This window comes from Lissotriton vulgaris, chromosome 6 (genome assembly GCF_964263255.1).
Source record: "Lissotriton vulgaris chromosome 6, aLisVul1.2, whole genome shotgun sequence".
Classification (NCBI taxonomy): domain Eukaryota; kingdom Metazoa; phylum Chordata; class Amphibia; order Caudata; family Salamandridae; genus Lissotriton; species Lissotriton vulgaris.
In genome coordinates this window covers 1,883,471,034-1,883,491,129 of record NC_141694.1, presented here as the reverse complement: position 1 = coordinate 1,883,491,129, position 20,096 = coordinate 1,883,471,034, and the positions used below count along the sequence as shown (strand labels likewise).

At 45.3% G+C, this 20,096-nt stretch overlaps 1 protein-coding gene across 7 annotated transcripts in view; it reads left to right on the top strand.

Moving 5' to 3' along the window:
• LOC147709768 (uncharacterized) overlaps window positions 1-20,096 on the top strand; it is a 353,428-nt gene that overhangs the window by 118,663 nt on the left and 214,669 nt on the right. For all 7 annotated transcript variants that reach the window (XM_086928219.1, XM_086928218.1, XM_086928223.1 and 4 more), the window contains exons 4-7: window positions 11,146-11,259; window positions 14,154-14,276; window positions 14,491-14,598; window positions 18,219-18,317. In XM_086928219.1, coding sequence (XP_086784345.1) covers window positions 11,146-11,259; window positions 14,154-14,276; window positions 14,491-14,598; window positions 18,219-18,317 — 444 coding nt within the window. The remainder of the gene's footprint in view (window positions 1-11,145; window positions 11,260-14,153; window positions 14,277-14,490; window positions 14,599-18,218; window positions 18,318-20,096) is intronic.

Here is a 20,096-nt window from a genome sequence, read left to right as displayed (position 1 = left end):
GTGGCACGCAAGCTCAGGCAACACTCGATGACTCTCATCCTAGTTGCTCCAACGTGGGCTCGCCAACCATGGTACACCTCGTTTCTGGAACTGTCCGTGGTACCGCATCAAAGGCTTCATCTCACACCCAGCCTTCTGACGCAGAGCCATGGCGACATTCAGCACCCAGATCCGCGACAGCTCAACCTGGCGATCTGGCTCCTGAAGTCCTAGAGTTTGGCTACCTCAACCTTCCTCCCAATTGTATGGATATCATTCGGGAGGCAAGGAAGCCCACTACTAGAGCCTGTTATGCGGCCAAATGGAAGCGGTTTGTCATTTATTGCGCAAACCACAACATTAATCCACTAGATGCTTCCATTCAGAACATCATCTGTTACCTGTTCCATCTGTACCAGTGTAATTTGGCATATACTTCCATCCGCATTCACCCGTCTGCGATGGCCGCATACCTCCAAAATAGACAGCACCTTTCACTTTTCAAAGTGCCTGCTATCAAAGCTTTTCTGGAAGGACTCAAACGGGTCATTCCACCACGGACCCCACCAGCCCCAGAATGGAACCTCAATGTGGTTGTTACAAGACTGATGGGTCCTCCCTTTGAGCCACTACACTCCTGCGAACTTCAGTTCTTGACTTGGAAAGTGGCTTTCTTAGTAGCAATTACATCGCTACGTAGGGTTAGTGAGCTGCAAGCCCTCACAATCCAGGAGCCGTTCTTCCAGGTTCATGCTAACAGGGTAGTACTCCGCACTAACCCTAAATTTCTACCCAAGGTTGTGTCTCAGTGCCACATAAACCAAACAATTGAGTTGCCGGTGTTTTTTCAAAATCCTGAGTCATTGGCGGAGCGGATGCTCCACACCCTTGACGTCAAGAGGGCCCTGATGTATTGCGTTGACAGGACCAAGGATTTTAGAAAAACTAAGCAGCTTTTCGTTGCCTTTGCGTCACACCACAAAGGTAACGCTATTTCCAAGGCTGGTATTGCTAGGTGGATCGTGAAATGTATTCAGATCTGTTATGCGAAAGCTAAACGCACTCTTACTATTCCACCGAGAGCCCACTCCACCAGAAAGTTGGGGGCCTCTATGGCCTTCCTTGGAAACATTCCCTTAGAGGACATATGTAGAGCAGCCACATGGTCTACCACACATACCTTTACTAAACATTACTGTGTAGACGTGCACTCCAAACAGCAGGCAGCTGTAGGGCAGGCTGTTCTCAAGACACTTTTCCAAACTGCTGCAGCTGGCACGGGCGGCCGCCGCTAATGGATGGACTGCTATGTATTCTATGCACAGATATGAATTCAGCAGCCCACATGCCTCGAACTGCAAATGCTACTTACCAGTATGCATCTGTTCTTGGCATGTAGGGCTGCTGACATTCATATCGGCCGCCCTCCTCCCCGGCGCCTGTAGCCGCTGCAGTATTTACATACATTTCATAGCATGGTCATCACTCACAGAGTTCACTCCATCTCGGCCACAATGGCTAAAAACAATCTGGGGATGGAGTCGATGCCCATGCGCACTGTAGTCCAGGGGAGGAGCCACCTATCTCATGATACTTCGAAGACTCTTCCAGGACAACAATGTGCAATCATCCGGACCAAACACTAGGCGGCGATCTATGCACAGATATGAATGTCAGCAGCCCTACATGCCAAGAACAGATGCATACTGGTAAGTAGCATTTGCATTTTGCAGTGTGAATCTTTCTGGATTCACTATGCTGTGCATTATTTTGCGTTCTTGTGGTTGGGTCCGGATTCGTAGTCTTTTCTTTCTTTTTTTTTTTTTTTTTTTCGTAGCCCAGGTGGGCGTCGACGTCCCACCTTGGTGTATTTCCGGTGACGTCGGCACGCTTCCAGCGGAAGCTCCCACTCCTGGGCGCCATCTTCAGATTCTTTTTTCCGCGGTTGGGTCTGGATCGTTCCCGAAAGGGCTCCAGACATTTTTGGAGAAAGAAGAAGAAAAATACGCACTTTTTGCAAGAAAAGAAATTGAGAAGACTACATGAGACTACATCATCGAAGAGTACGACGAAGGAGAAGAAGAACTTCAAGAACTTCGACGTCCATCGGAGAATGCAAGCTCAGGGGGCCCCCTGAACGCATGAGATGGGCAACACTCCTTTCAAATTCTGCCGTAACTGCCACCACAAGTACTCGTCGAAGGACCAGCACCCGGTCTGCAACCTTTGCCTACCGGTCGACCACGAGAGCGAGGACTGCAATGCCTGCTCCGCCTTCACGCCGAAGACTCTTCGAGTGAGAGAGAGACAGAGGATAGCCAACGCCACCATGCAGGGCAAGGGACAGCCACCATCCCTTTGAGACCTGGGGCTATCTTCAGACGAGGAGGACAACGCCGCCGCTGAACACGACTGCTACACGGTCGTAGAGACCGATATTACGAAGACTCCAAAGGAGGTAGGAGACTCTACGGCCCCTAAGGCACAGAGAGACCCTGAGTCTTGTAAAATTGAGGGGCAAACCTCGAAAGCGCCGACGCCGAAAACTTCGGCGTCCGCGGCTACACCAAGGCACAGCGGATCCTCTGAGAAGGACTCCCAGGCGCCGAGAGCTGGAGAACAGCAGAAGACATCAAAAATCGCCCCTGAGAAGGAGTGTTCGACGCCGAAAAAAAGGACCCGAAGGGCGCTTCAGCGCCAACGAAGGACCTGAGAGCCAGCTCGGCACCGAAACCTTCGACAACGAAAGTCGGCTCGGCGCCGAAAAGGGAGGCCGATCCATTCGACGCGGCCGAAATGGAGAAAAACAAAAGACGCCTCGAGGCCGAGATGGAAAACATCCTGCTGCGGAAAAAAGATTTCGATGCCAGGATGAAGGAATACACAATCCAGACAAAACCTAGGCTACAGGTGGTCGAGGAAACGAAGGAGGAGGACTACGACGTCGAACGACAGTCGGTGGGCGTTGAGACAATACTTGGAAAAGAAGCCTTAAAGGTTAAAGCGGTGAAAAAACTTTAGTTGAACATTGCCATAACTTCGGTAACAAAACGAACACGAGAAAAAAGAATCCGAAGATGGCGCCCAGGAGTGGGAGTTTCCGCGGGAAGCGTGTTGACGTCACCGGAAATACACCAAGGTGGGACGTCGACGCCCACCTGGGCTACGAAAAAAAAAAAAGAGACAAGATTATGAATCCGGACCCAACCACAAGACCGCGGAATAATGCACAGCATAGTGAATCCAGAAAGATCATCAAGCTGCAAAACTACACCGACATAGTTATCTAAAATATGCTGCAAACCTATCAAATTTTGTGGCCTTTTTTCTGGCAGTATTATTTTTAACCTTTTGAGCTAAAAACAGTATTTTAAGTGAAATCTTCAAATTATGTGTCAAATGATGTAAAATCATAATTATGCAGTAAAGGATGTAGCCATTGAATCACGTTAATCCACAGGTCCTCGACATTGACCATTGATTTATCTACAATTTATTTATGAAACATAAACATCTAATTCCAACCATTGCCCAACATTGACTGCACTTTGAAGGAAACCTCCGTTTCAAGGTTGAATTCCCCAAAACAAATGTAATACTCCCATTGACAATGTTAATACTTCTGCCTTTAAAGAAATGTTGTATGGTGGATTGCATGGCAATGCATATGTATGTGTGTAGAAGCATAGTACTGTAGAATAATATTGATATTGATAAAAGTTGAGGTAACAGTTTCACTGTCAAGCCAGACCTAAAAAATCCATTTATGTAAATGACTGCCCTCCTCTGCCGCTGACGGAGAAATCCTAAATCCACTAGTTATCCATGACACGTTCCAATGTCGGGTGGGTCCCTGAAAGTTTGAGATTAGGCAGCTGGATGAATAAACAAATGATGATTGCAGCTGCTTGGAGGGCAAGCACATCCCCTGCAGAAGCACAAAACCTTTGCCGATCAAAACAAGTACTCCTGGTTCCCAACATGTGGACAGAGCCAAAGCCCCTCTCTAGTGGTGATCACACAGTTGTCTGACAATAGCTGCACTGTCAAGCCAGACCATAAAAAAATAACATAATAGATAGCGTGAAATATGCTCCAGTCTTAGTTCTATTGACATTCACATACCAGAATAATGGATGATGGTACACCTCTGCCCAGTAGGTATCCTGTGGATAGATAGAGAATGGTAACTTTGTAATATGGGCCGATGTTGCCTTTGGAGGGTTCTGGCTGATGACCGTTAAAAAACACACGTCCTTTGGCCTTGTGGTTTATAAATAAGAATTGAACCTTGAGTTGGCAATATAGGACCACATCACCTATATTACTTATTGGTTTTTCTAATTACGTGCTTTTTTAAAAATGGATTTTAGTGCTCCTAAGAAACCTAAGGACCATTTGAGTGTCCTTTATTAAGTATTCCTTATTTGCCTCAGACTGCAGATGTCTGTCAGTGTTTTGAGAAATGGGTTGTTTGTTAGGGATAATATGCTAATATTTAAAGGGTTTTGTGAAACAATGTCAATTAGTATAATCCAGTTTTTAAATGTGAAGCAAATTGTAAAGGAATTCCTTTAATTCCAAAATGTGTTTCTTTTGTAAATTGATATTATGGAGTAGGTATAACAAGACCGTGTGGGACAGTAAGTTTATGCTGACATGATTCTACGATAACACAAAGGGGTCGATTCATTGGTCAAAAGACCTAGGGCGAGCTTCTCAGCTCTGCTGATTAATGCTCTGGGAATAGCTCTGTCATTGTGAAAGCTTTTTATAACACCTTTTTTGTTTACCCACAATGAAACAAAGAAGAAAAGCTGTGTTAACAATATATCAAACTTTATTTGTGTAGGGCAGCTAAACATACTGCAGATTAATTGTGCACTGTGAATTATGGGAAATAAACGGTGAAGATAGAGAGATAATACAGAACTGGTAACTGTATTCTAATGGATACTTTTAGCCACATATTATCCTACTTTAGAATATTGCCCAGGCAACAGACTAAATTCTGAAGTCCAAGGCACTGACCAAAATGTCTTTTTCCCCCCTTTGTTGTCTGTGCTGTGTACAGTACTGTTAGGAAGTAATTTTCAATTACTGTTACTCCAGTATTGGAAACTTTCATAGATTCACATGCTTGAATCATTCCCCATCGTCGAGAGGGGAGTCCCCGGTGTATATATAACATAGCAAAGCCATTGTAAACCAAAAACCTGGCCTAGCCCCATTCCAGTTTTCTAACATATCAGTCTCTTTTTGTAAAAGAGACCAAATAAAATCAACAACCAATCAGATCAGCCTCACCCTCAAGAACCATCCTGAGAGACCCTCAGATCTTCTACCGCACGTTGTGCTAGGGAGTATCCACCGAGCTCTGCTTAGCTTTTTCCTAATTCCATTACTTGAGAGATGTTTTAACTATTTTACTTCACAACTACTACAGCTTCAATTTATTTCTCTTTTCATCATGGCTGATGAGAAGAAAAAATGCCTTTCTAGAGCTTGTGCTACCTGCTCTTAGAAGAGGCTTTATGTGAATGGCCCTCACAAGGACTGTGCTATTGCCTGTATCCAGACCACAGGGCCAATGCTTCCACCAAAACCTTGAGGGACCGAGGGACGTCTCCTGACATGGCTCCAGAAGCTAAAGTCCAGGAGAGAACCGGTCTCCAGTGGCGATAGTGATGAGGCCTCCTCACCTTAATCTTCAAGGAGATCTGACCCATCTTCTTCGGAGGACCGTCCTGGGAAAGTCTCTAAAAACACCTCCCATGGGTCTGACAGGCTTAGTCCACATAAATCTCCTCGCCGAGGTGAAAAGGAGAGGAAATGACATACAACAGGAGTGAGTACAGTGAGAAAGTAGAGCTCTGTACCTCTACCTTCTCCTCCTGAGAGAAGAAAAGTCTTAAACTCTCCTCTGTTCCTACTGAGGGAAAACAGGCGATAACATGTTCCCACGTCGATGAAGCTGCCGATTACACCGTCAACGAAAAAACTGTCATAGTTGACGCGGCGTGAAAAGGTACAGTCTCTTCAACTCACTCCTGCTCAGACGACGGGGTCGTCACTGAGAGCTTCCTTGGTTTCAATGTCCACGACTCAACCTCCATCGAAGACGGTGGTGACGACGTACACTGTGTCAGCAGTTACGATGAAGATTTCGTAGTTGACAGTGAGAATGACGACGACGGCTGTGGCGACGACCAGGACTATGACGACGGCGTCAACAGTAATGATGATTGTATCGGCGATGGTAGCATCTATGGCAATATGTACACGACCACCTCTTTGTTGAGAGAGAATTTCTGGGGAGATTATCTGAAAGCGTTATATAATTCCTGAGCTCACTTCCCCAAGCAAAGCAACACATCTACTACCTACTCACCCCCTGAAGGAAGAAGATTCAGATGAGGAAGGTCCATTTTGTTATGCACCTAGCCCTTAAGAACTGCACGTTAAGTGTCAAGAGCTGGACTCTGAAGACTGATATGAAGAACAGGACTATGATACTCCGCAGGACTACCATAGAGGTTATCAAGAGGAGATGGTCTGTATGCTGTCCCCCTTGATTTCCGACTTGCAGTTTATGCTCTCCGATTACAAGCGGAGATTTCAGACACAATCTATAGCTCAGGAGCAAGTCTCAGTTCCAGCTGGACCTCCTGCAGGGTTTTCCACCCCCGGCTGCCACCACCACCGCTGCAATTGATAGAGGATCCTCCACCAGCTGCTCCTCTTATCCAGGATGATGCCTCAGATGTCGACCAAAGAGATATGGATCGCCCGGACCCACATAGGGAGTGGGATATATTATTCCTACTCCTTTTTCCCCTTCACCGGTTCCCATAGATTCTCCACGTGGGAACATAGGTGGTTTCCATAATCTGCTGGAAAGGGCAGCCAAAGGGTTGGGTCTGCCTATGCCTTCAGTGCATTCTGAGTGTTTCTTATGACTTTAAGGAATCCTCTTAAGAAGTCTTTAAGAACCATTCCCATTGTCAGTCATGTGTGGAAAAAGGGTCTTAAAGTCATGAAGACCCCAGCCACGGTGGTTCCGGTGCTTCCTCGATTGGAAAAGCCCCTGAGGATTGCCAGGTTGCTTTGTGAGTCAGCCAAAACCAGACTTGGTCATATCACAGGTAGCGCATCGGGAGTCAAAAAATCACAGGCAGCGCAGCGGAAGTCAAAAAATCTGGCAGCTCCTCTAACTTCACCTCCGTATAAGGAAGGCAGACGCTTGGACAATGCTGGCAAGAGGTTTTTCTCTGTCAAGCCTGCTCGTCAAAGCGGCTAACGCGTTAGCCATTTTGGGCCGCTACGACCTCCAGATGTGGTGTGATCAATTCCCTTATTTGACCGACTACCTGAAGACAGCATGGCTAAAGTGAAAAAGATCCTCCTGGAAGGAGAGAGAGCCTCCTCTGAGGTGATTGATTCCGCAATGGATATTGCTACAATGGCTTTCCGTTCCCTGTCGGGAGTAGCGGTCCTTCGTTGCCAGGGATAGCTTTGAACAACCTCGTTTAGACCTGAGGTCCAGAACAAAATATTAGACCTTCCATTCGATGGAGAGGCACTCTTCGGAAAAGGCATATAGATGATGCGCTCCAAGACATTAAGAAAGACCGACAACGCGAGGTCATTCAGGACGCATCAGTACCCCAAGGTCCCTTTTCGGGGAGCAAGGAGTAGAAGTCTCCTTCATACAGAGGAGGGTACCAGCAATATAGGTACTCCTCGTGTACACCTGCCACGCAATCAGCTGTAGGGTCAGTCCACAACATATTCAAAATTGGCACCCAGAAGAAGGGCAGGATTCTTCTAGACGTCAATAGCGGCTTGCAGGCTCTGACTACTGGTCCTCCCCCTCATCAAACACCTGTGAAGGGGCAGAATCTCCCTCTACTTCCATGATTGGCAACGGATAACATCAGATCATTGGGTACTCAACATAGTCCAATTTGGCCATACGTTGCAATTTGTTAATCCTCCTCCAACCAACCCCCCTTGCTCCAGCTTAACAAAACATCTCCGTCTCCTGAGCCAAGAAGTCCAACAAATGCTGCAGAAAGAGGCGATAGAACCGGTCCCTTTATCCCAAAGAGGACAGGGTTTATGCTCTTGGTTCTTTCTATTTGGAAAGACTGCTTCAGATCGGTATTGAGCTCCCTCAGATCTAAAATAGAGCGCCACCTCTCGACAGTTGTTCGGTATGATCTCCTTCCAGGACATAATCGACTTCTAAATTCAGGGGATTTCATGGTCACTTTGGACCCAGAGGATGCATATTTTCACATTTCCATTCATCCATCGCACAGGAAATTCCTTCGCTTTACAGTAGCCAAGAGCCCCTCTCAATTCAGGGTCCTCCCCTTCGGCCTCAGATTGGCACCAAGAATCTTTACAAAGATGCTGGGTCCTGTTGTGGCTTTCCTAAAAAAAACGCAGAACAAGTCCACCCGCCCCTCAACTCCCCCACCCCCCCAACCTGGCGACTGTTGCTTAAGGCTCCTTCCAAGGCAGCAGCCAAGAATTCAGTGGCAGCTTGTACAACGCTGTTCAAGATTCTGGGTCTTACCCTCAATAGAGAAGTCAAACTTGTCTGTTCAAAAACGCCAAATTTCTGGGAGCCATATTGGAGACGTCCCTGAACAAGGCATTTCCGTCACTAGAAAGTCAAGACAAACTGATGTCTGTGACCCATCTACTTTTAAAAAGGTCACTTTCAGTTCGCCTCTACAAGTCCCTTCTGGGATCCATTTAGTCCTGCATTCCTCTAATTGTTTACTGAAGGCTAAGTATGCGTCCCCTCAGGGAGCAACTGGACTTACAGTGGCATCAGGTTGAAGGATCTTTCGAGGACATGATCACGGTCACTGCACCAATGAAAGAAGCTGCTTCATGGTGGATTCACAAGGAGAACATTTCCCAGGGTCTCTTCTTCATGGTCACCCCAGCGCCTCAGATAGTTACAACTGATGCATCGCTGGAGGGCTGGGGAGTGGTCTTACAGGACCTCCAGATAAGCGGTTGATGGCTACATCATCATCTTTTGCACATCAATCTGCTAGAGCTCAGAGCAATTTGCTTAGCCTTACAGGTTTTTCTCACAAGAATAAAGAATTTGCCAGTACTAATAAGAACAGACAATACCACAGCTATGCATTATATTAACAAATAAGGTGGCACGAGATCCCGTCTGCTGTCGGTGGAAGCTCAAACTATCTGGGAATGGGTGATCCTGCATGGGGTCTCACTGAAGGTGGAGCATCTCCCAGGGAGTCTCAATGAGACGGCAGACACACTAATCAGACTAAAGACTCTGGACGACATTTTGCGACTATGGGGCAGACCGTCTATAGATCTCTTTGCTACACCAGAGAGTATGAAATGCCGGCTCTTCGCAAGTTGGCATCACCATCCGGGATCCTCCGGAAATGCGTTTTCGATGACATGGTCAGGCGCATTTGTCTATGCTCCCCACCCCCCCCCACCCTTCCTCCGATCCCGAGACTTCTCAGGAAGTTAAAAATGGAACCCTGCGAAATGATCCTAATCGCACCGTCCTGGCCTCATCAGTACAGGTTTAAAGAGTTTCTACTCCTATCCTTGGAGCAACCTGTTCCCTTGGATCCTATTCCATCATTGCTGACCATTTCCCTGGGGCACCTTAACATGGTCTTGGCTCAGCTCATGAACCATCCCTTTGAGCCTATCCATAAAGCGGACTTAAAATTCCTGTCATGGAAGGTGGCTATTCTTGCTCCGATATCAGCTTAAAGGGTTAGCAAGTTACAGGCGCTCGCTATCCAGGAGCCTTTTCTTCAGTTTCTTCAGAGGAGCCTTCGGATTTTCACTTAAATGAACCTGTGGTCCTTAAGACTTTTTTCTCTCAACCTACGACTCCGGCAAAGAGATCACTTCATTCACTTGACATTCAGCGTTGCCTGAAATTCTATCTCCAAAGAACTAAAGATTTCAGGAAGTCACCTCCGCTCTTTGTAGCTTAGAGCGCTCCCCGTAAAGGTTTTCCCCTTTCTAAACAAGCAATTGCACGTTGGATTTCCAGCTCTATCCAATATTGTCATCAATTAGCTGGAAAACCCCTCAAGTGAGTCCAAGCTTACTCCACAAAGGCAATCTCTTCTCCAAAGCCCTTTTTGCTGGGGTTCCTATCTGGGACATCTGCGGAGCAGCAACCTGGAAGAGTATCCTTACCTTCACCAGACATTACTGCTTGGATTCTTTGACACGCAGCGACACTGCAGTGGGCCAAGCAGGCCTGAAGAACCTGTTTCAGTAAGCGGTGAGCTTTCCATATCATGCCTCCTTCCTTTTCTTCATAAGATCCTTGCACATTCTTTGATACATTTATTGCTTCCTTCTATATGTACATAAATAGGTATTTTATTTGCACATAAACTTTGATGATGTGTTTTGTTTCCCTACTTATTTGAATTTTCTGTTGGATTAGACTTTTAGTCTTCATAAAAAAAAGGTCTATATTGAAGTGTTTTTTCCTTTCTCTAATCGTATTGGTGCATTATTAATGGGTTTTCAAGATAATAAGAACAAACTGGTCATGACTGCTAGCTACTCTGATTCAAGCATGGGAATCTATGAAAGTTCTAATACTGGAGTAAGAAATTACGTAACCTGTAACTTTAGTTCTCCAGTATTGGAAACTTTCATAGATTCACATGCACCCCACCCTCCTCACCTGGGAAAGCTTGACCTCTGGCATCTTGATGGTTATCCTGTGGCACTACGGCTACGAAAATCTGAGGGACTGAGGTTCTCTCAGGAGGGTACTAGAGGGTGAGGCTGATCTGATTGGTTGTTGATTTTATTTGGTCTCTTTTACAAAAAGAGGTGGATATGTTAGCAAACTGGAATGGGCCTAGGCCTGGTTACTGGTTTGTAATGGCTTTGCATTGCTATTTTTTATATACCGGGGACTCCTATCTCGACGATGGGGAATGATTCAAGCATGCAAATCTATGAAAGTTTCCAATACTGGAGAACTAAGGTTACAGGTAAGTAACTTGTTTTCTTCTTTCTGATCACTTTACCCTCCCTTAAGGGTGATTCCAATTGTAGAAAGCACTCTCCTGAGCTTCGTTAATCCTCTTGTCTTCTTTTTTTAATTTTTTTTAACAGGTTATGCCATTGTCAACCCTGACATCTTACTGAGGATAAAGCAGGCAGGAGAGCCAGGTGGCAAGGACCAGCAGAGTTCAGACGAAGTGGAAATTGTTAAATCTCTAACAACAGGTGCGTATAAAGCAGGGTAAAGTTATTGTGACTTATCTGATAGACTTCTAGCCACAAATTCATTACCTTAGAATTATCCCCAGGTTTCAGACCGGATTAGGAAATTTTGTGTGAGCAGTATCCGTGCGCAACAGTGAATGGTGTCGTTCGGCTCCATGTCATTGGCTTCATCCGTGCCAGAAGTGACGTTTGCGGTGCCACCTAGGCAAGAATGTCCTCAAAGAAGGCCAGCATCAAGCCTTGCAGCACCTGTCACTAACTGATGTTGGTAACAGACCCGCACCTTGTTTGCTGTGATGCCTCGAACTAGACCATGACCTAATGGCCTGTTGCGCCATGCGTCTGAAGGCCTTGAGGGGGCGATTCCACAAGCTCCTGGCAGCTTAATGCCTCAACGTCTGAGAAAGGAAGGTCACAGGAGCGGTTGCGGTTTCCGAGGTTGTCATCCCACTCAAAGTCATCGAGCCATTTGGGTAGATCTCAGTGGTCAGTGTACTTTGTGTCTCTCCGTTTTCCGCATGGGAAATTGCGAAAAGTAACTGTGTCAGCACACCTAGCTGGCGCTTATATAGGCACCGCAAACGTCCCAGCTGGCGTGGACGATAGCAACTACGTCATCTAGAGACGAACACCACCACCTACTGGCGTGCAGGGTAATATTCATAAAAAACGTCCGACTCCAGTCCGACGCCTGGGGATAATTATAAGGTAAGGAATACGCGGCTAGATAGGCGTTTCATTCATTCATTCATTTCAATCTTTATTTCGATCAATTTTAGATCATAAAAGATATACAAAACATATTCAATTAAAACAGCATGAGGCTCCAGACATAATTAAGCAACTTTTAAAATGGTATAAAAACGTATGCTGGATATTACAGTTACATAGAATCAGAACATTTAATTTATGTCGACTATTGTTCAAGCTTTAGAAAACGATTGCGAATATGCCACATCGCAGTTAAGAATTTTGCCACCCCGAATACAATAATAGGTGAAAGGTCCGTTTTTAGAATCCTATAGGCAGGGCGGTATCGTGTGAAGCCCATTTTTTTAAGGAGGGGGACAAGCCAGTATTTCCTGGGTCTTTGATAGACCTTGCAGAAAAATATAATGTGCAGATCATCTTCCGGTTGGTGCGAGCTTGACGGACAATGCTCTCTCGATGAAGACTGGGCCCAGTGTTTTGTGAAAGCCCTTGTAGGAAGTGTGCCATATCGCCATTGTAAAAAGACTTTCCTGGTAAGGACCGGGGAGATGTCGTCTAGCACACTCTCAAATAAGTACACTTCCTTAAACTTGAGAAACAATTCTGTCAAGGACCCCTCCCGTGTTTTTCCCATTGTAGCGGTGAGCCTCATCTCGCGAAACTCTCTCACTAGAAGTTTACGTGGGGTCCTAATACATGTGTTAGCTGAATCTAGCCATAATTCTGGTCTACCTAATTCCTCACATGTTTGTTTGATGTAACTTAACCATGGGATTTGTCTTGATTTAGGTAGACCGAGAATCTCTTGGAGCTCCCTCCTATAGCTCTCAAGTTCTGGTGTGCTCCAGATGCGGCGCCAGAAAATTATTGGTCTTAATCCCAATTCCTCCACAATGGGACCTAAGTCAAGTCTCAGCGGGAGGAGAGGGGTGCTTACGGGTAGGGCCGCCATCTGCCTGATGAAATTGTTTTCAGTGGTTTGCAATTTTTGACTAGAACAGTGACCCTACAATTCGCCTCCATATAAAACCGCCCCTCTGGCCTGCATTGTGTAGATTTCAAGGGCAGCGCTAAAAGGTTTGTAGGTCGATCTACTTATCATCCTGGAAATACCTCCGGATAACTGGACCAATTTCATGTGGGCCTTTTCCCGATGCGTGTCCCACGTCATGTCCTGGTTGATAGTTATGCCCAGGTATTCGAAGGTAAAAACCCTCTCTAATCTTGTTGGGCCAATAGTAGGGTTAGGGCGTGTTGATGGGGGTGTGGGGGGGGGGGGGGGGGGGGGGGTGGAGAATAATGAATTTGGTTTTTAACGCATTGATCTCAAGCCCCCGCTCCACACAGAACGCTGAGAATCCATCCAGGACTCTTTGTATACCCATTAGTGATTTGGCCAGCAGCAGGGTGTCGTCGCAAACATGATTGCGGGCACCCTGCTGCCGTTAAACTTGGGGGCATCGATGTCTTTAATACTGGTCAGGTGGTCAATTAACCCGTTGACAAAGAGGCAGAACAGGGTCGGTGCGAGCACACAGCCCTGTCTCACCCCCCTGTCAACGGAGAACCTGTCAGAGAGTGCCCCATTTCTACCACACCTGACTCGTGCAAAATTTCCCCGGTGCAACCTTATCAAGATAGTCAGGATGTCCACCGGGATGCCCAGCTCGGACAGCACAGACCAAAGTCTGTCTCTGGGTATTAAATCCAAGGCGGCTCGCAAGTCCACGAAAACCGTGTACAAGCTGCCGCCCTAGATTACCGCAGTCTTCCAATAGAAGAGGTTCAGGCGGAATATCTGATCCATAGTGGAAGGCGTTTCTGAAGGTAAGTGACTTGTTCTTGAAGTCTGCTTGTATGGCAATAATGAACATGAAGATGGGAATTCTACATGAAGATTGGAAATGTTTACTGACCCTCGCCATACTCCATCTGTTCCTGCCCCATAAAAATCAAGACATACTTTATCCTCTACTTCAGTCCTTGCGTGGGTAAAGTCTTAGATATTATACTTACATTTGTTTTAATATTGATTCGATCTCAAAAGCAGTCTGTTAGTGCCACACTTTGCTTCCATAAAGCAGAATCTAAAATACTTTACTGCTTCATCAGGAGTGTAGCTTCCACTCTGATTTCTCTGCTGTAGGCCTTTTGCATTAAGCTTGTTTCTGGTTTGATCCCAGGCGGTGCAGTTTTCAACCCGGAGGTTTCCTTGTGGATTAAGGAAGTGGAGGAATCTGGGTCTGTGCCTCTGAATCAGCAGCCTGAACCACAGAGCAAAGAAACCGCTAGCCCGCAGCCTGCAGGTAAGGGAGAAACTCTTTCGATGATTCATCATTCTGACACTGAACATTGTACTCTTCTGCATTATATAAATAACAGATTTATGTTGGCATTATTTGTGTTTCCTCATTTTAATCTGCTATGAGAATAGTGTTTTGTCTGTCTCAAGACATCTGATTGCTGAATTAGGTGGCGCAGTCTGAACTATCTTGACCAGATCTTACTTTTTAATGACAGATCATCCTTTTGTCAAACCCGACATTCTGTTGAGGATTCAGCAGATTGAAGAGCCAGTTGTTCCAGAACATTGGGTCTTCCAGGATTCTGCCAACAGCCCAGCGCCTTGTGAGTATTGGTAGGAAATTAAAATTGGGATAAGAGTGATCCGAGTAGATGATGCATACAAACAATGCTGTTCTTAGTTGTTTAATACTAAGTTGTGTGATATTGTGTTCTATACCAATCTATTGCTATTTGTATTCTTTGTGAATGACATACGTCCTTTTCCAGGGGAGCTTTGTCAATAGTATTAAGCAGAGAATGGTTCTGCCATTGCTTTCAGTCTGCCCACTAAACACCAAGGAATAACTGGCAAAAACGAGCATTTGCATTGCCAATAGGTCTCACTTTTGCGACCTTTAAAGTCTTTAGCCAGAGCTATTGACTCTGGCAATGCCTTTAAGCTATTAAGTTGTAGAGCAGCGTGGGTGTTATCTTTTACTACTAAACAAGCAGTCACAAGTACCCGTTACCTTGCAGGCACTAGGATCATGCCTTGAATGGTGCAGCAGGTTCAGTGGCACAGAGGCCAAAAGTTTTAGGAAACCCACTGATCACAGATTGTTATTTTTCACAAGTAAACCAGCAGTCTCAAGTGCATTTACCTTGCTGTCACTAGGATCATGATTTGGCTGATGCAGGAGGTACAGGGGAGCCAAAGCTCTATGAAATCCACTGAACACAGATTATTGCTATCCTTTACTACTAAACATGCATTCACAATTGCAGTTACCTTGCAAGCACTGGGGTCATGATTTGAGTGGTGCAGCAGGTGCAGTGACAGAGGCCAAAGGATCTAGGAAACCCACTAAACACGGATTGCCATGTTTTACTGCTAAACATACAGTCCAGTACAGTTAATTTGCAGGCACTAGGGTCTTGATTTGAATGGTGCAGTGGCACAGGGGAGGTCCTTTGGTGATATTATTCTATAATCACTATTGGCAGTGCAAAAATAACATTTATTTCTTTGGTCCTAGGGAATTTACCAATGGCGGGAGAGTTATTGTTGATGCTTGTGACGCAGTCTAATGAAAGAGTTTTCCCGAAGTGCTGATCGTTCAATTGGTAGAGAGTTGGTGGAGCTCAAAGAGCTGGTCTTGTTATAGAAGAGGGACGTCAAGGAAATTGAGAATTCATGAGTTGACCCTATGGTTGTTTGGTTCACAGACAAGTGTGAAGAGGAGCATTTAAGCAGACATCTACTTATGGAGCTCATCAGAAAGTAAATGGAGACATGAGGAGCTTTTTCAGGGAACGGTAGGCCGGCGGGGTGCTGCATGCAGTGATATGTTTTGAGCAACAGCAGTATTTCAGGGATGAAAGGGTGCACTTGCCCTTGATGAGTTTTAAACTGTATTTAATGGAATGGCAGCAGTTCTGGGCGTGAAGTGTTGGAGGGTATGTAACCCTCCCGAAGAGGAAGGGTGTATTTCTCTGGGTGACAGGCTGGAGGAGTCTTGGATATGGGATGCATTCATGGGTGGAATTGGGCAGATCAGCTCATGAGATGGAAGAGGGTGTGGGGGTGTTAAGGGAAGATGTGACACACTTATGGTCAGTTTAAATGAAGTTTGGTTATAAGCTGGTGCTCTTGGGAGCCGGGGACAGAATAGGAATTGGAATGTGAGCAGAGATGTTGGAGTTTAACAAAGGAGCCGTTAGGGGTGAATTAGATGTACATTGATCGGGAATGCATTCATGACATCTAGAAAAGGAGGGATATGTAATGGTGAACTGCACTGCTAGATAAATAAACAAAGGTCATTGAAGAAGGTCTACAAGGCACAAGTCTACCATCTTGGAAAGGTGTTCATCAGTTTCATTAACTCAAAAAAGGGCATCGTAACCTACAGCAAGACACTCACAAGCATGCCAAAAGTGATGGTACATAGCGTCTTACCTCACGCCCGCAGTGTATCTCAGTCTGTAATGCCCGAAAAACGGATTCCGTGTATGATCAAATACTTGTCGGTGTGTTGGAAGCTAAGGAGCTAGAGGTAGGGCAATTGTATGGTCCATACCAGAGTTAAAAAGTGGTCACCATGGCAGTAATGTGGAGTAGTTGCCCAAACTTCATTAATAATACAGATATGTTTTAAAATAAAATTAGTGCTCAATCCCTGCTCGCTGCGCTCCGGAACTAGCTTAATTGTAATCAAATGTAAACGATGGTGTTACAGCAGATACATGACTATGCTAAATAAAGCACCAAATGCGAAGACGATGCCTAAAATTGCATGATACCTAATAAAAAATGTTCTTTTAAGGATAGGGCGCCACAGTTGTAGCGAAATGTAAAATTGCTGAAACTAAATTAAACCGGAATAGAGCAAGGGAAGGCACGTGCGCTGGTGTGACGCCCACAAACCAATGTAAAATGTAATGCCTGAAACTAAAGTAAATGGTCAGAAGCGAAATTAGACATCTAAGAGGACCAGTACCATGGAAGGGAACAACTGTGCAAAAGGAGGAACAAATGGCAAGGATGCATCCCTGAAAAACAAGGAATTTTGAAAGGTACCAGAAGAAGCAAATGAGAAGCGATGGGTATGCTGAAAGCCCCCTGAGCAGATACAGCATGTTTTGAGGAACAGCGCATCTGCTGCCTTGGCTCGACCTAAAAAAGGTGTTGGGGTGGCCCACCTTCGTTATGGTTCATGTGCGTTAGCCTGTAGGAGATAGATAAATATCTCCATCCATCCTACTTGCGCGAGCCCAACAGGTAGTTAGTTAGGACCAACATTTCCATTGAAACCAGATTTCTTTGTTTTGCCAATAACTTCAGCGCTGCTTGATGAATCTTTACGAAATTTTCAAACAAAACACCCCCTTTCTGGTTCAGCTGCTGTGTTGAAAGTTTGAGGGTGATCCGTCAAGCGGGGGCTAAGAAAAAAAGGGGGAGGGTCTCAAAACTCAGCCCCATGGTTTTCATTTTTTTAACATGACTATAGCCCGAACTGCTGAACGGAATTGCACCAAATTTGGCAGAAAGCTAGCTGTTGGTCCAGAAAGTGTGCTTTTTGTGATTTGGTGTAAACCAGTTCAGTAGTTTCAGAAATAATTAAGTTAAAAAAAATAGAGATATCTGGGGGCCCAAAATTCTACTGAAAGTCTACTGAAATTTGATATAGTCTGAGCCATTCCACAGACCCCCCACCTGGTGAGACACTGCTTGCTATCTGTACGCAAAATGAGAAATCTGGAATTAGAATTATCCATGAGAAAAACAAGTTGCTTACCTTCTGTAACACTCTTTCTGGTTCGTACTATCTTACCACAAATTCCTCGCCACCCTCCCTCTTCCCTGTTCTGTGAACTGGACACTCTTCCATTTAAAAAGGTCCCAATCTAGAGATCTGCACACTGGTCTTACTAGTTTGCGCATTGGCTCTGCATCTGAGGGCGTGCACAAGCCTGGGTGGCTCAGTCACCACTTCTTAAGCGGAGTGATGTTGACGCGCAGCTACATAATGGCACCTGTCGGCGTGTGGTGTGCAAGAGTACTGCTTTTGAGTTCTTCAGATCCAGTCTGACACCTGGGGATATTCATGTGGTGAGGAATCTGCGGTTAGCAAGATTATACACCTGCAGAGTGTTACCGAAGGTAAGTGACATGCTCTTCTTTCCTCTTTCTTTGCACTTTCTGTTAAACATTGACTTGTTGCTTTGCTATGTTTTTACAGGCTTTCCTGTTTACCAATCTGTGTTTCCTACGAACATCAAGAATGAGGGGCTGCTTTGTGACTCTGAGGAGAGGCAAGGGCCAAAGCATTCGGAAATCGGTGAGTAAAGAGCACTGGTAGCCGAGCTCTGGGTCTGAATTGCACTGACTTTCCTCTGCTTCAGAATAGAGGATTCCAGACTCAATCACAGTATCTTATTGTGGCTCTGACTGAAGAAATATAGCGTGTTGCTCAGGTGGTCCTATTTATTTTGAAAGACGAGATGTAACCACCACTGCTGAAGCAGAGAACCGTTCCATCACAGGCTTTAATAGACCTAAGACTAAAAGAAGACACCATCTGACTGATAAATGGTGATTCGGTGTCTAAAATAACCTTTAATCGCAGAAGTGGAAGACCTGTGAATGTTCAGTTTTTCTGCTCCCTTAATAAGGTCTGGAATGGTATTAATGTTGTTAAAGAGGGAAATCATGAATGGAGAAGCTGTCAAAGTATGTGAAGAAGCCTTCTTTGTGTCAAAGACTACCTAATGGTGTGAATTTTGAGAATGTCGTCTAGACCAGTGTTAGGACCCTGATTGACGAGGAAAATCTGATCATCGACCTGCAGTATTTGATGTACCTCTCTTAGTAGTAGCTTTAGTGATTGATTGACTAGAGCCATCACTGGTGTAGGAGTGGTCGGAATTATTGTCCCCACCAGTGGGATCTTGATAGAGGTGAATCCATTATTGTACCAAGAACGAGAGTTCGCTGGAAACCTTCTGGGTTTCAGTTTGTGGGTCCACTCATCTGTTAAGTGAATTGAGGCCAATGACTCTATATGCTTAAACGTCACATAATTTCTTAACATTGTATAATCCCTCGACTTTGAATGGCTTTGTCTTTTCAGTGGTGGCTTTTAGAGCTTTGATTGAAGGGGCCTCCTCTCCTTGCTCTGAGAACCTAGACTGTGATTCCTCCATTCTTCTCCTCAGGGTTCGTGGGGCGATCCTTTTTCTGTCAATCTATAATTGGAATAGGTTGCAGAGTACTGACATTTCTCAGGAAAATGAGAGCGCAGTGTACAGAGGGCATTAGAATAAGATTTATTTGTTCCAGACAAAACCCATTTAATAAATAAGGATGACATTTTTGTGAAAAAAAGAAAACTTTTTTTTCTGAAAATGATTCAAAATACCCTTTCAACCTTAAAAAATGTTAAGTGAAAGCCTGTAATATAGCTCCTATTCTTTCTACATTGTCCTGCCGTTCCTCCTGCCAAAAGTGGGGGTTTGAACCGGGAGCTGCCAGGGGTTGCATTACAAAGGCAGCTGACCTTTGAAACTTCCCTCTTGTGCACTGTGCTCATCCTGGGGGAGGAGGTGTGACACCTCTGCCCAGGATGTGCTTAGTTCTGGCCACAGATAACAAAGGCTCTAAACCCAGGGGTCCAGCAACATGTCTGGTGGTAGCAGGCTGCCTAAAGCCAGTCAGAGACCACACCAGGCTTGGTAGGTTTTCAGGAGGCACCTCTGAGTTATGTTTCAATAAATCCCACACTGGCATCAGTGTGTGTTTACTGAGAGGAGTTGTTTGGTGCCAAACAAACACTCCTTTGTTCAGTGAAGCCATCATGGTGTCGGGAAACTCAAGTTGTCGAGTTTCCAGCCCAAGTACTCTCTATGGCTTACCTGGCACTTATAATACTTAAGAATAGACTTAAATATTTGTAGGGGAACATCTGCTCATGCCGGTATGCCAACACCTGTAATGTAGTGCACTCCTGCCTTGGGTCTTGTAAGGGGGTGAATTAGCTATACCTTAAGGCAGTGTGCCATGTTGACTGTCGTTTTTTAACTGCAACAGGGCATGCAAGCTGCAGACCCTCTTCAGTACT